This window comes from Pomacea canaliculata, linkage group LG14 (genome assembly GCF_003073045.1).
Source record: "Pomacea canaliculata isolate SZHN2017 linkage group LG14, ASM307304v1, whole genome shotgun sequence".
In the NCBI taxonomy this organism is placed as follows: Eukaryota; Metazoa; Mollusca; class Gastropoda; order Architaenioglossa; family Ampullariidae; genus Pomacea; species Pomacea canaliculata.
Genome location: NC_037603.1, coordinates 11,066,192 through 11,079,317, shown reverse-complemented (window position 1 = coordinate 11,079,317; position 13,126 = coordinate 11,066,192). Strand labels below are relative to the sequence as shown.

Here is a 13,126-nt window from a genome sequence, read left to right as displayed (position 1 = left end):
AATAACACCAGAACCTGTATGTTTATTGGATGCATCATGAAACTCTTTTTATTTCTGTCGTGAACCATTATTTGAGCTATCAAACACATAAATAAAAGCAATATTATCTCGATCCAAATACGATGATCGACTGGAAGCCGATGCAGTACTTTATACACAGAGGGAAGAATTGTTCACAACTTCACTATTTTCGTATAAATTGTCTATCTGGTAGAGAAAACAAAAGAAGAAAAATTTAGGTCGGTGTGAAACAAGGTAATATCTTGAAGCATATTCTAGGTCCTCGAAAATATAAAATGAGAATAAATATCACCGACAAACCACAATCTTATTGTTGTGTCGAGTTTCAGAAAAATCTTTAAAAAAAACTTAGGAAATTATAACGAAACACGTAAGTCAAGGTTTATTTGTTCAAGGTAAGAAAAGTTAAACCGCTTCAGTCCTGCGAGAAGCTGCTAAAATTACAGATTATCCGTCTGATAGGTTTGCATTTCTAAGAAACATATTTTCACTTTTAGCCAGAAAAGCAGATCGTCTGCTTAGTAATGTTTGTTAGGTTTCGTAGTTGGAGGATTCTTCTCTCTTAACTGTTTGAATCATCGCAATTGCTTTTCTTAGAATAAAAAACCGCGAAATTAGTTTTATGGTAGCGGTCGAGTTGGATAATGGTTGTCACATGCGTTTACCAGGTGTGTGAATACAAAGTACCGCACACAACACGTGTGTCTGTACCTACAAAGTTGTTATCGCCACAGAGAGGCTATAACTTCTTGGGTGGCCAACATCTCCCCTCGTGGTACCACTCAAAGAGGTCTGGATAGGTCTTGGAATTGTCCTGCAGCCTGTGTAGCTTGTCACACAGCTGGCACCACGAGTAGGTGTAACTGTCATGGTAGGTGGCGGTAGTAAAGTGAGCGATCCGCCACAGCATATCAATGTAGGTCCCTTCATCGTTCATGAGCTCTTTCAGGTACTTGCCGAGGTCCTCGGGGCTTCTATAATCGTCGGCGTTGATGAATGTTCCTTCTGGAATATGTTGAGAGTAGTCTAGCCCACCCCTCACAATAGGAACCACATGGACACCCTGGAAAAATGCTCGAGAAAACTTCTCAGTCACGTAATCCTGGCAATAAGAGTTCTCGAAGGAAAGATAGAAGAAGTACTTGGTGGTGAGCATGTCGTCACATTCTTTGGCCATTCGAGGGCATTTCATGGTCCCACATCGACCATACACATGCACTGTCAGAATTTTCTGTAGTCTGTTAACGTAGGCTATTCGTTGAGTTTGGTCCAACTGGCAGTTAGTAACAAACCAAGCTACAGGCGTGTCCTTCCTTTGTACAACTTCGCGGATGACGTTAAGACATGGCAACTGCTTGGAACGTTCCAGAAAGAAATAGGGCACCCAGATATCGGCGTCCTGAGTGTAGGTCCATGTCCAGTTGAAAGCCTGAAAAATGATGATTTGCAGAAGGAAATCCAACGGGTAGAGCTTTACCTGTATTTACGAATTTTTCAAAATATTTCATATCTTTCTTTGTGGAGAGGGGAGGTTAGTAAAGGCATATTATATAACTGAGATAACATTGCCTGTACTTGTTACAATGACTGTGGGGGATCGTGGTTTCACCTCTGAGGACGGATACATGCACAGTTATTTTTTCTTTCCGTTTCTGTGTGTGTAAGGCAAAAAAAAGAGAACAAGAAAAATAACACAAAATGGTCCAAAATTTGTTTTGTCATTGCTGCTCAATTGAGACATAGCAACGAGGCTTACCGAGTTCCATGACGTGTTTTGATAACCGGACCCAGCAATCGGTGGCGGTTCTATCATGTGGAACACATACACCTGGTCAGGGAAAGCTCGAGGTGGCACTGGCTTGTGTGATGGAGCGTCGTGAAACACCACAGCGTCGGCAGCTACTCTATCCGCATCATAGTTTGTGGACAAGTTGCACGTGCTGACTGGACAGTGGCCAAACAACTCAGCATCCGACCCTCTCTTAATCCACTCAGGCATGTTGTACATTACAATCAACTTATTCTTAACAGCAGAGGATCTACTGTCAGTCCTTACTTCAGAGGATATCTTAGAGGGGTTCCCTTGATGATCAATCGTCAGTTGATGGGTGGCAGGGTCAACTATAAATATAGATCGGAAGTGACGTAGGTAATATGTTGTTGAAGGATGTGCTGCTTGGGAACACGGTCTTTGAGTAGCTGTCCCATTGTACTTAAACGTGGAGTTAGTGCTAGAATGTTTTAGTATAGAATTTGACTGCCACGGAAGTAAGTAGTAAGCTGTTGAACGGTTTTGTGCTGAACTGTGTTGTGACCAGATGTTTGCTGAGCTGTAAGTCAGTAGGTACAACACAGTCAGGAGTCCCACAAGAGCCAAAAGTACCTTGAGTCGCCAATTTCTTAACTGCAAAAGATTCCTCCTGAAAGCAAATATTTTGATATAAAATATTGCATGAATTTGTTTTCTGTGTGGTAATGTTCATTCAGAGATAATTAAACATACACATGGAAAGATTATTCTGTTAAGAATAAAGTTGTGGTCCTCGTCACTCCTGAAATCAGCAGGTCAAATCATTTATGGTTCTAGATCAGGGGTCTCAAACACGCGGCCCGCGGGCCGAATGCGGCCCGCGAAACATTTTTGTGCGGCCCTCGGCCACGTCCGCGGTGTATATGTATGTTGTGCTTGGTGATTAACTCCCGCAGTGAAAATTACACCCGTTATTAGTGACAGAGACAACGTCAACTTATTTTAATAAACTAAACTGCCTGTGCATGTAATAAACTACACTAAATGTAATTAATAATTATAAAAACTTTATTTTAGCATTTAACTGCAGTGACAGTAGTGTTCGTAAAATTTAATGAAAAAACATTTTCTTTTCGTGGTGCGGCCCGCTGACTGGCTGTTACTTTCCACTGCGGCCCACATGCTAATATGAGTTTGAGACCCCTGTTCTAGATGGTTATTAAGTTGTCGTATCTTCTGTCCAGCTTTCTTTCATCGTATTCTGCAGGTAGACTCTCAAGTCCTCCTTCATGGTAAACTGCATGTGAAACGGTACTAGGTACCTGTGTATGTATCTACCAGAGGTGATGGGCTGTCATGATTGGTTGTTTTTAGCAACAACAAGCAAGTAAGCACAGTATAATCAGTAACGGAAATATTTCACACTGGGTTTTTCCCATAACAAACGCACGGGAAATCAAAGTTAACTGAGATGTGGCAGTGATATTTGGTGATACCTGGATATCTGCTGATATTTTTAAACTTTCACAAAGAAATGTCACTTTGTAAAGATGTAGTTATACTCCACACCAGGGATGCCCAACCTACGGCCCGCGGGCCATATCCGGCCCGCGACGCGGTGCCATCCGGCCCGCGAAACTTCTGCCCACAGTGCAGGAAATCGGCATGTTAGTAATAATAATAATAATTTTAAAAAACAGAAAAAAACGAAAAAAAAGGAAGAAGTATTTATCCCCACGAAGGGGCGTCTCTCAATCTTTTTTTCGATGGACGAACATTTTATTCAGTTCTCCAACTTGGTGTCTCTACGATGAGGCCGGACATTCAGAAGTTGGCTTCGGGTAAACAACTTCAAATATCCCACTAATTACTACATAATTAACGGCAAGTACAACTTGTTTCTAATAAAAAAATGGTATCTGCTCTATTTTTTTTTTCTTTTTTATATTTTTGAGGTGAAGTGGCCCGCGACACGGCTGTCCGAAATGGATATGGCCCGCAGGCCGAAAAAGGTTGGGTATCACTGCTCCACACAATACACTAAAACACTACTTTTTATACATACATCGTTGTTGTTAGGTAAACAATTTTGTTCAATCCCGTCGCAGGCCGTGCTTGTGATGAAATGTTGTCCGTAAAGATGTATCCAAGGAATTTAAACTTTAAACTATCTTTGAAGGAGATAAGCCATATAAAATCCAGCAGTTGTTGTTACTGTAAAGAGAACAATATCGTTAAAACCGATTGGTCTAAACACTAACGAGACTTCGCAAACAGCAGGATGCACTTCTAAAGAAACAATAAACCTTACTTACTATAGAACCATTGTTCAAAGACCTTTGGGACATGTTATGTTTATTAAAAATTATTAATTTATTCTAATATCTACTGTACACATACTCCCATTGTTGATTATCATTATCCAACAAAATGTTTTAATAGCAGAGTGAATACATAGTGATTGCCTAGAGGGTCAAAATATTTATTCTGTAAATAAATTTCTTTCTCCATTCACCAATACACTGATCATCCAGTGTGGGTGTCTGTCCTCATCTTCTCCAGGTCTTGAGCTAAAAGGCTTCCTGCAAATGCTTCACAATTTGTTCACTGTTGTTACCAGACCATTGTACAACAATGTGAACAGACTGGATTCAGACCAGACAGGATGCCGGTTACTCAGATCTTGCAATATTGCATCCTGATAGATAAGAATCTTCAGCATCAGCTTTATATATATATATTTATATATCTTGCTGTCCATCGACTTATCTTTCTAGAACTGAAAGTAAAACAGAAAGTTAAAGTCAAAGCGAAATGAAATATGAATGACGCAACTGCGAATATGACGACAATGATGACGCGCAGCGCAGAATTTTCTAGATTTGTACTAGAGAAGCAAAATAGTAGTTGTAGATCAAACAGTCGATCTTGAAACAAGGAAAGGAGTTGGAGAGATGCAGTGAAACCAGAATAATTGTCGTGTACAACAAAGACAGTCATGATTAAAATAATTACTCTCTTGAAAGATATTCCAACGAGAAGTTAATGTGGTTTCCGTATGTACGTTAAAACTGATAAAGTAATGGCTGACACTGGCAACGCCCTGAAGAATTGTTGAAGAAGAAAACTCTACATGATTCCCAATGACGCTTACAAAAACACAGCAGAAAGTAAAACCCAGTCAATGATGAACATACAGAACAAACTGCATATCAAGTGCAGAAATAACCAAATATGTAAAGAAATAGTTGTGGAGTCCGAGAGCTGTCATCCCAGTTAGGTGCAGCCTCGTTCTCGTTCTTAAGAAAAGGAGCAGCAGAAGGAGAACAGCGACAGCAACTTCACGGCTAACATACTACACCCCCAAATCTTTAATGCACATCGATACTAATCAGTACTAATCATATTAAAATGTATCGAATTCCACACCGTTCATTGGAACACGTACAAACCACAACAAACCTGACAAGTTGCTGGCGCAGATCTCTCCCTCTTTCTCCCTCTCTTGCTGCACATCCACCGATCTTTCGAGAACTTTCTGTTTCCTTTGTCCGTTATTGTACCCATATGTCGTCAGTCACGTTTTACGTCATGAGTAAATTGGCGTCGGAGCATTCAGCAAGCAAAGCCGTTGAGCCGCCTGTACTCACGACACAATACATCGTCATCGCTTGTGTACCAACAGTTACTTTGTCTGGCGAATGCACGACTTCAACGTTTGTCCTGTCTTATCTCCTGTCCAGCTTTCTTTCCTCGTATTCTGTAGGTAAACTCCCAAGTCCTCCTTCATGATAAACTGTGTATGAACCTGGTGTAGGGACACATACGCACCTGCCAAAGGTGATGAGCTGAAGTGAAGGCTCTTACAACAGCATGCAAGTAAGCAGTAAATAATTAATTCTTGGAATCTTTCACGTTGGTATTTTCATATAAAAGCAAAGGAAATCAAAGTTAACTGAGATATTGTAGCAACAGATTGGTCTTACTTGGATACCGAATGATATCTTGAAACTTTCACAACGGGATGTCGCTAGGTGTGACAATGAAGATGTACCCAAAATACAGTGTAATACAGCGATGCTTCTATACATACATAATCGTCGGTTCGTAAAGATTTTCAAATCCGTTCTTGTGATGAAAAGTTGTCCGTAAAGATGTTTCCAAGGGATTTAAGCTTTTAGTCGTCTTTGAAGGAGAGAAGATGCAAGCCCGCAGTTGTCGTTCTTTCTATAAGGATGTAAGCAGAACAACATCGTGAAAACCGACTGGTCAAGACACTAAAGAGACTTTGCAAACAACAGGTTATTATCACCCAACAAAATTTTCGATTATAAAATGATAACATCATAACCAGTTCTACCTGGAGTTTCAGGATGACTCATTAATATCCCATAAAAGTATTGGGCGGTCAAGAGTGTGTTGCTGCAATCTAGCAAATCATGGCGAAAAAGATAATAAGTTTGTTCTTCACGCTCGAAGGTGGCCTATACATGCAGAGCAAGTGCATCTAAAATTCTAAAATTTTGGAGACAAAAAAAGAGATGTACAAATTTAAAAGATGTAGACGAGAAAGACAAAGCAGACTTTAAAAAAACACGTACTTATCAAATGATCCTTAGATGAATACGATGGCGCCCCCAGGTAAATGATGGGGGAAAAGATTCCAAGCAGCAGCCCACTGGAGTCAGACCGACAAACACACTGTCATCACTTTGGCAAGTCTCACTGAGGAGGAAAATTAGGTGGCAGTCAGTGACAAACTTTACAGTTTCAAGTTGCTTCGGTGACTGGAGTACCAACGAAACAGACTGAACATTAAAAAGACAATCTTCAAATGACACGTGACGAAAACATGTCTTGTTCTGCGAACTCGAGTGGTTTTGCTGTTATTGAATATGAGAGGGGAAAATCTTCCACTTCACGTGGATTTTAAGTGTCCCTTCTCTAACTTGTTTCTGTTAGGAGGGACAAATGCAAAGTTGCAATTTTTCTCTGATTCATTAACACTAAGTACTACAAAGCTACTTTTCCTCTTTAGTGTTGACATATTTAAACATATTGATACTAAGTTGATCCAGAATACTCAATAACAGTATTTTACAGCAACAACTGTCACATGACTACTTCTCTGATCATTAAAAATCAGTATCTAAAATGAAATAGAACTGCTAAGTTCAATGCTTTAAGGTCATTCCTGAGCAAGATTATGTTCAACCGTCATTTGCTTCATTTGATCGCTATGAAAAAATATGAAACTTATTCCTAAACTGAAGCACTTAAACAAAGTAAGGCATACTAGACAGAAATTATCCAAAGAGGTGTGTGGGTGTTAGTCTTCTGTCTTTTAGAAGTACAATGAGTTTGTCATCCTATCAGAAGCTACAAGCGGTCCGCCATTTGAAGCAGTCTGCATGTTGCTATTATTTAAAAAGTTAAAATCTAGACAAACTTTACAAATAATTAAATTACTGAGAAGATCATTCGTCTTGTAGCTTGGAAAAATAGTCTTAAAAGTATCGAATTTTAACAGAAATGTTTCATGTCTAATGCGTGAAAAAATTGCTTTACCTTTGAGCCCGTGTGTTCAGCCTTGAATGCTAGACACAAAGTGAACAGGTCCTGTAAGCTACAGACCCTCCGACATCTCCTTCCCTTCTTGCCCAGGTGAAAATATAATCTTCGAATAGGCTTGCTCGGTTCTATATTGTGTCTTACAATCTACTGGTCGTTTGCAACATTAAAATGTAATCACCAACAACAATCTCTTTGTGTAAAGATTTTCTACAGGCAGAAAAATGATGATGATGATGACAACAGATTTGTGCAAAGTCGATTTATAGCCTCGATAACTGTTAATGGCCAGTTGTCTCTTTTTGAAGCTGTTTTTATTCTGAATATTTTCGGTTTTTGCTGTTTTGTATGCTTTGTATTTCATGCTGATTTTGTTTGTTTGGGTTGTTGGTTTGTTTGTCTATGCTGTATACTTATTAGCTGAAATACTTTGATTTCTCTGTTTCCTATCCCTTAAATCATGATGCCCAACCTTTTTTCGGCCTGGGGATAGATCCATTTACCGACACGCGTGTCACGGGCCGCTTCACCGCAAAAATACAAAAAAGAAACAAAAATAGAACAGACACCATTTTTATTAGAAACATGTTGTACTTACCATTAATTATGTAGTAATTAGTGGGATATTTGAAGTTGTTTTTCCGAAACCAACTTCTGAATGTCCGGCTGCATCGCAGAAACACCAAGTCTGAGCACGTGAATCGAAATGTTCGTCCGCAAGGCGATGACGTAAGACGGGTTTCGCCCGTTTCATCACTGAAAACGTTTGTTCACACACATAAGTACTTGTAAACATCGTGATCATCCTTAACGCTTGATTTCGGAGATTTGGGCAAGTTTCTGCAGGCAACACGCTCGAAATTTGTCAAGCATGGATGTCTGGCTTTGCAAGTCAATCAGTTCCAGTTGCAGGTCTGTCGGGGCACTTGACACATCTGCCACAAATGGATTTTAGAAGAGACGTATTTCATCCTTCAAATCATGAAAATCCTTAAATCTTTCATCGAAATTATCCTTCAAGAGCCCCAGAAGTTGTATCATTCTTGCCTTGGGGAAAGACATATTTAGCTGCTGATCCTGACGTAGAGATGTACACGTTGGGAAGTGGACAAGCTCCATCCTTCCCGCCTGCTGAATGAAGAGTTGTAATGTCGCTAGGAATGCTGCTATGTCCACATACACATGCGAAATCAACTTGTCTTTCCCTTGTAGTTTGGTGTTGAGTTCATTCAGATGTGACGTGATGTCGCATAAAATCACCAAATCCCACAACCACGAGGGGTCGTTCAGCTGAGGCACTTGCTTTGATTTCTCCGTCATAAAAATTTCAATCTCATGTCATGCAAGCACTTTTTTACGCATCATCGTCGGAAAATGGCTTCACTTCTCTGCTCAAAATGTGAAGCAACTCGGTAGGCTTGCCCTTACATCGCCTCATTTTCTTGTCTTTTCTTGTAAATAGTCTCGTCAAGCCCCAATTTCTTGACGTAAGTTAGCAATCTTTTCTGTGTGGCCGAACCAAGGATGCGCCATACTTGTTCTTGTGCTTGCTTCAACAGTGCCGTGTTCCTTAAAATCAGCCACACTTTCTTTGCAAATCAAACACGTTGGCTTGTTATCATGTTGCATAAAAATTAAAGAATCTGTCAACTTTTCTAGGAGTTTCTGCACTCTCTGCGTTTTCTTCGGCTCTCCCATTTCACCAGCGCGCAACTTGTGAGACTCGCAGCGACATGACGACATTTTCCTACTAGAGGCCCCGACAGGTGCTGAGTGGTCAATTTTGTGCAGTTTGACTTTTCTTTAAAAATGGATTCCTTGGTTATTGAACTAACAGAAAAATACACTTCTATGTATAAATAAAAGTTAGAAATTGTCTTAAAAAACATTTTAATCGAGTACCCCAAGTCGATCCGTCCTGATTCCACAGGGAAAATGACGAAATTCAAACGCTAGTTTCGGTATTGCTTCCCTGTCAGAACCCCATTGTCTTATACCTTGCTAGAAAGCCCGGAGTCTGTATTTTCAATCTCTTTTAACGACTGATTCAAATATTAACCAATCAAAAGATCACTAATCCCCTGTGGAATGCGGCGTCTCTCGTTCTCAAACACTGGTTTCCTCCCAAGACGATAATCAAGAATGAAATCCATCGAAACATTGAGAGACGCTCCTACGTAGCGATAAATACTTCTTCTTCTTTCCTTTTTTTCCGGGTTTTTTTTTCCGGGTTTTTTTTTTTTTTTCCTTTTATTACTAACATGCCGATTTCCTGTACTGTGGGCAGAAGCTTCGAGTGCCGGATATGGTTGGGCATCCTGCTTAAATCATCCATTTTGGTATCGTTTCTGACTAATGATGATAATTGCAGTCTATTGTTAAAAAGTCTTAAAAAGGAAGAATGTTGTTTACTCGGATTTTGGGAATAGCTACAATCTGCAGACCTTAGCCCAGTAATTTCACGATTACCATGGAAACGAACGAACTCCATTATGGCCGTCCAAACAAGTGTGCAGCCAAGCACACCATATGGATCCAGGGTAAAACCTGATCTGCAGGGTCTGGACACGGAAACACATCTACAAGAACTTTTGTGAAGGAGAAATAAGAATGATTCGAATAATATGTAATGAATAAATAGTCCATAATATTATATTTCTTTGTTCTTCTATCTCATAATTTTTTTTGTTTTTGTCGATTGATACTTAAGATTTGTCTTAAGTTCGGATTTAAATGTGGTAAGTGTCGAAGGCTGACGGGTAATCTGTCCCATATAATAAATAGAGGAAGGTATGTCTTTGATAAAGAGTTAAACATACTGCCTGCTCAGCAACATCACAGAAGAGTCAGCAGCAAGTTCCTCTGTATCATACACAGTGTTGGCAATCTTCTGATGGACAGGATGTACTGGATGTACTAGGCCGATGAACAGATTACTAGAATAAATTTCCACTCCTTAGGTAAGTGCAAGTTATTGAGTGTAAAACGACGTGTTGTTGGTTCAGTCTTTACTACATTAAATTCAAACATTTCGGAATACAATACTGGTTACTCTTTCATTCTTTTGTTTGACGCTTGTAACCAGAAAGACTTTTCTTATCATTTGATTTTTTCATCCATCGAAACTTCCTAAGGAGAACACAAGGAGAGGTTTTGGTCTCCATTCATTTTGCTAAAATTTGCGGTCAGACAGTCGCAACCGTCCTACACGAGTTCATTCGAGACACGTGATTGGATTCTCATCCACAGAATGATGGCCCTAAACTATTAAAGACAATAAGGTAAAACATTTAATTCTTGAATTGGAGAATGATAACAATTGTCGTCAGATCTTTGTTTTGAAGATCAAGGACACAAAAAGTATCTTGTGACTATACAAGAAATGAGTCCAGAAATTGAGAAAACATGTACTGCCTGTTATTGTCCCCACTTGACAATGCCTTCATTGCAGCAGGGTCAAGGATTAGGGGTCCCATAACGAGAAACTCTTCGTACGCATTCTCGGATAAAACGAGTGTAGTGGAACGGTGTAGGAGGAGCGTGTAGGGGAGGGGGATGTACTGGGCGATGACCAAATGCAGTAAACAGATGCTGGTTGCAGGGTCAAGCTGCAGGTATCCACCGATTAAACGACATTTACACTGTTGTATATCTCCAGACTACATGGAGTTTGGGTCAAATCTCACTGGACGGTAGAATCTGGTATTGTTAACAGGAAACATCCATGATTCATGAGAATGAATTGAACACTAGGAGGAAAAACGTCTCAATGCGGATGGTAGTGAAGTTGTTAACCAGAGTTTAGTAAGACTCATTAGAACAATCTGTGGTATTCTGAAATTTAACTGGCGTCCAATAATCGATGGCTTGTGGAGGAAGTTCATGCGTTGTCCTGACAGCTTGGAAGGAATGAAAGGAGAAATATAAAAAAGAAAACAGAAGGAAGGAAGATAAAAGGAAAGGATGATCTGGGAAGGCATTGTAAAGATAGAAGGCGATATTTTCTTGTTCTAGAAACCTATTCTTGCTGTTTGGGAAATTAATATTAACTGCTAACACACTCGATGTCAGTATCACGTCCTACATCAAAATAAGTTACTATGCAAAAAAATAAACATTGTTTTCGGAATACAGGCGAACAGACAGGCACACAGACAAGAGAGATGCGAAAGATAATTCCATTTAAATTAAACACAGAACTAAGCTCTTTTGTATGTTGCGTAGCTAATGTAGTGGGTCACAGGTCAGAGAAAAACCCGGCCTAGGAGTTAGACAATACATACAGCACAGAGATTCATTACCAAACAAGATCGACGAGGCCAAAAAATTTTTGTTAGCGTTTTTAAGGCACCCTGAGTGCTAGAAACTCTCTGAAAATAAAGTATCACAAAAACCTATCGGGGGTGGGGGTATTTTATGAGCAAAGAGACACTGGAAATATTTTTGGATTCTCAACAAAAGAAAGAGAGAAAGTGGTAGTATTTTCTAAAAATGCATCGTCTTCATGGCTTGAATTCCGTAGTAGGAAAGATTTATCTCTATGAACCATAATAATCCTAACTTTCATGACTTAGACGCGGTCTTTTGTTATCTTAATTAGCAGTCGTTTCAGACAGTGGATTAAGAAAAAGTACAACAAGATGTGTAAAAATGCGAGGGGCATGCCAGAAAAAGTTATTGTTGAACAGAACATTTCTTTATGATGCGTGCACGGGAATCACAACACTTGCAAGCTCTAAACGTTGTTGGCCACGTAATGAAAACGGAAACTTTTCACCCTTTCCGCTCAGCCCTCGTGCTGGATGTGGTACTGTTGTCAGCAGGTGATGGGAGAAGAGGAACTTGCCCGATGAAGGACTTTTGACGAGCGGTGATGACAATAGAAAATTCACACAAGCTGACTGCCGCATTTAGGTGACAGCGACCACCTGTAGAGTATTATATTCGTCCTTGCATATATGTTCAGTGAGAAAAAACTGTACAACCATTTCAGGATGACAGACCAAACTAGATTTTGTTTCCTTATCTTAATCTCGGTGGGGGTTTGGTTTTTTTTTTTTATTTCTTTATCGGTCATATCGCTGCTGTTGATATATACATATGTTATTATTTTACTTGAGTTGTAAGTGAGAATATGATTAGATATGGAAATTTTTACGATTTTTATTAAGGATGAGAACGTTTTCGTTCTTACTGCCTCATTTATGTGTTTCTTAACATGAAGCACTTGATATCAAATAAAATTTCTTCATTTAAAATATTTTTTTTCTTTCTTCGACTCTTGCCGATATGGCCAACAGTAAGTAGACTTGACACAACCATAAGTCAATCTCGACCACTGCCTCTAGTCGAGTCCGACCACACTCATTGTTCAAAGCGTGGGCCTGCAATGAGTGAATGTGTCTTTGTCCGTTGTTGGCTGATAGCGCGAACTGCTGAACCTTATAGCATTTCATCGTCTGATATGGTTATATATATATTACACGATACGATAGGTTGTGTTAATTCATAGATGTCAGCATGAATACTTCACAGTGTAGTGATGTCTTTATAGCTTGCTCACCATCTACTACACATCGTGTATACACAAGGTTCCCAAACAGGGATGAATCAAGCATTTGACCATCATTTCAATTCTTCATAGTCACAGGTACAAAATATATATCGCATATATGCATCAAACCTTAGTCTCGCAAACATCATAATCAATTTAGGTAAACTAATGTGTGTGCAGAGAAAGGAGGGAGCTCTTGAACTAGCATGTTTTTTTAAAAAAAAACAAAA

At 39.5% G+C, this 13,126-nt stretch overlaps 2 protein-coding genes across 2 annotated transcripts in view; both read right to left on the bottom strand.

Moving 5' to 3' along the window:
- LOC112555608 (alpha-(1,3)-fucosyltransferase C-like) overlaps positions 1 to 13,126 on the bottom strand; it is a 37,218-nt gene that overhangs the window by 10,999 nt on the left and 13,093 nt on the right. The window lies entirely within an intron of this gene.
- On the bottom strand, positions 22 to 8,719 carry LOC112555025 (alpha-(1,3)-fucosyltransferase C-like). The gene is made up of 6 exons (XM_025223149.1): positions 7,941 to 8,719; positions 6,373 to 6,496; positions 5,234 to 5,998; positions 3,837 to 4,469; positions 1,778 to 2,441; positions 22 to 1,450 (listed from the first exon to the last, which is right to left on the bottom strand). Coding segments are annotated over exons 4-6 (1,356 nt in total). The 5' UTR covers positions 3,839 to 4,469; positions 5,234 to 5,998; positions 6,373 to 6,496; positions 7,941 to 8,719; the 3' UTR covers positions 22 to 760.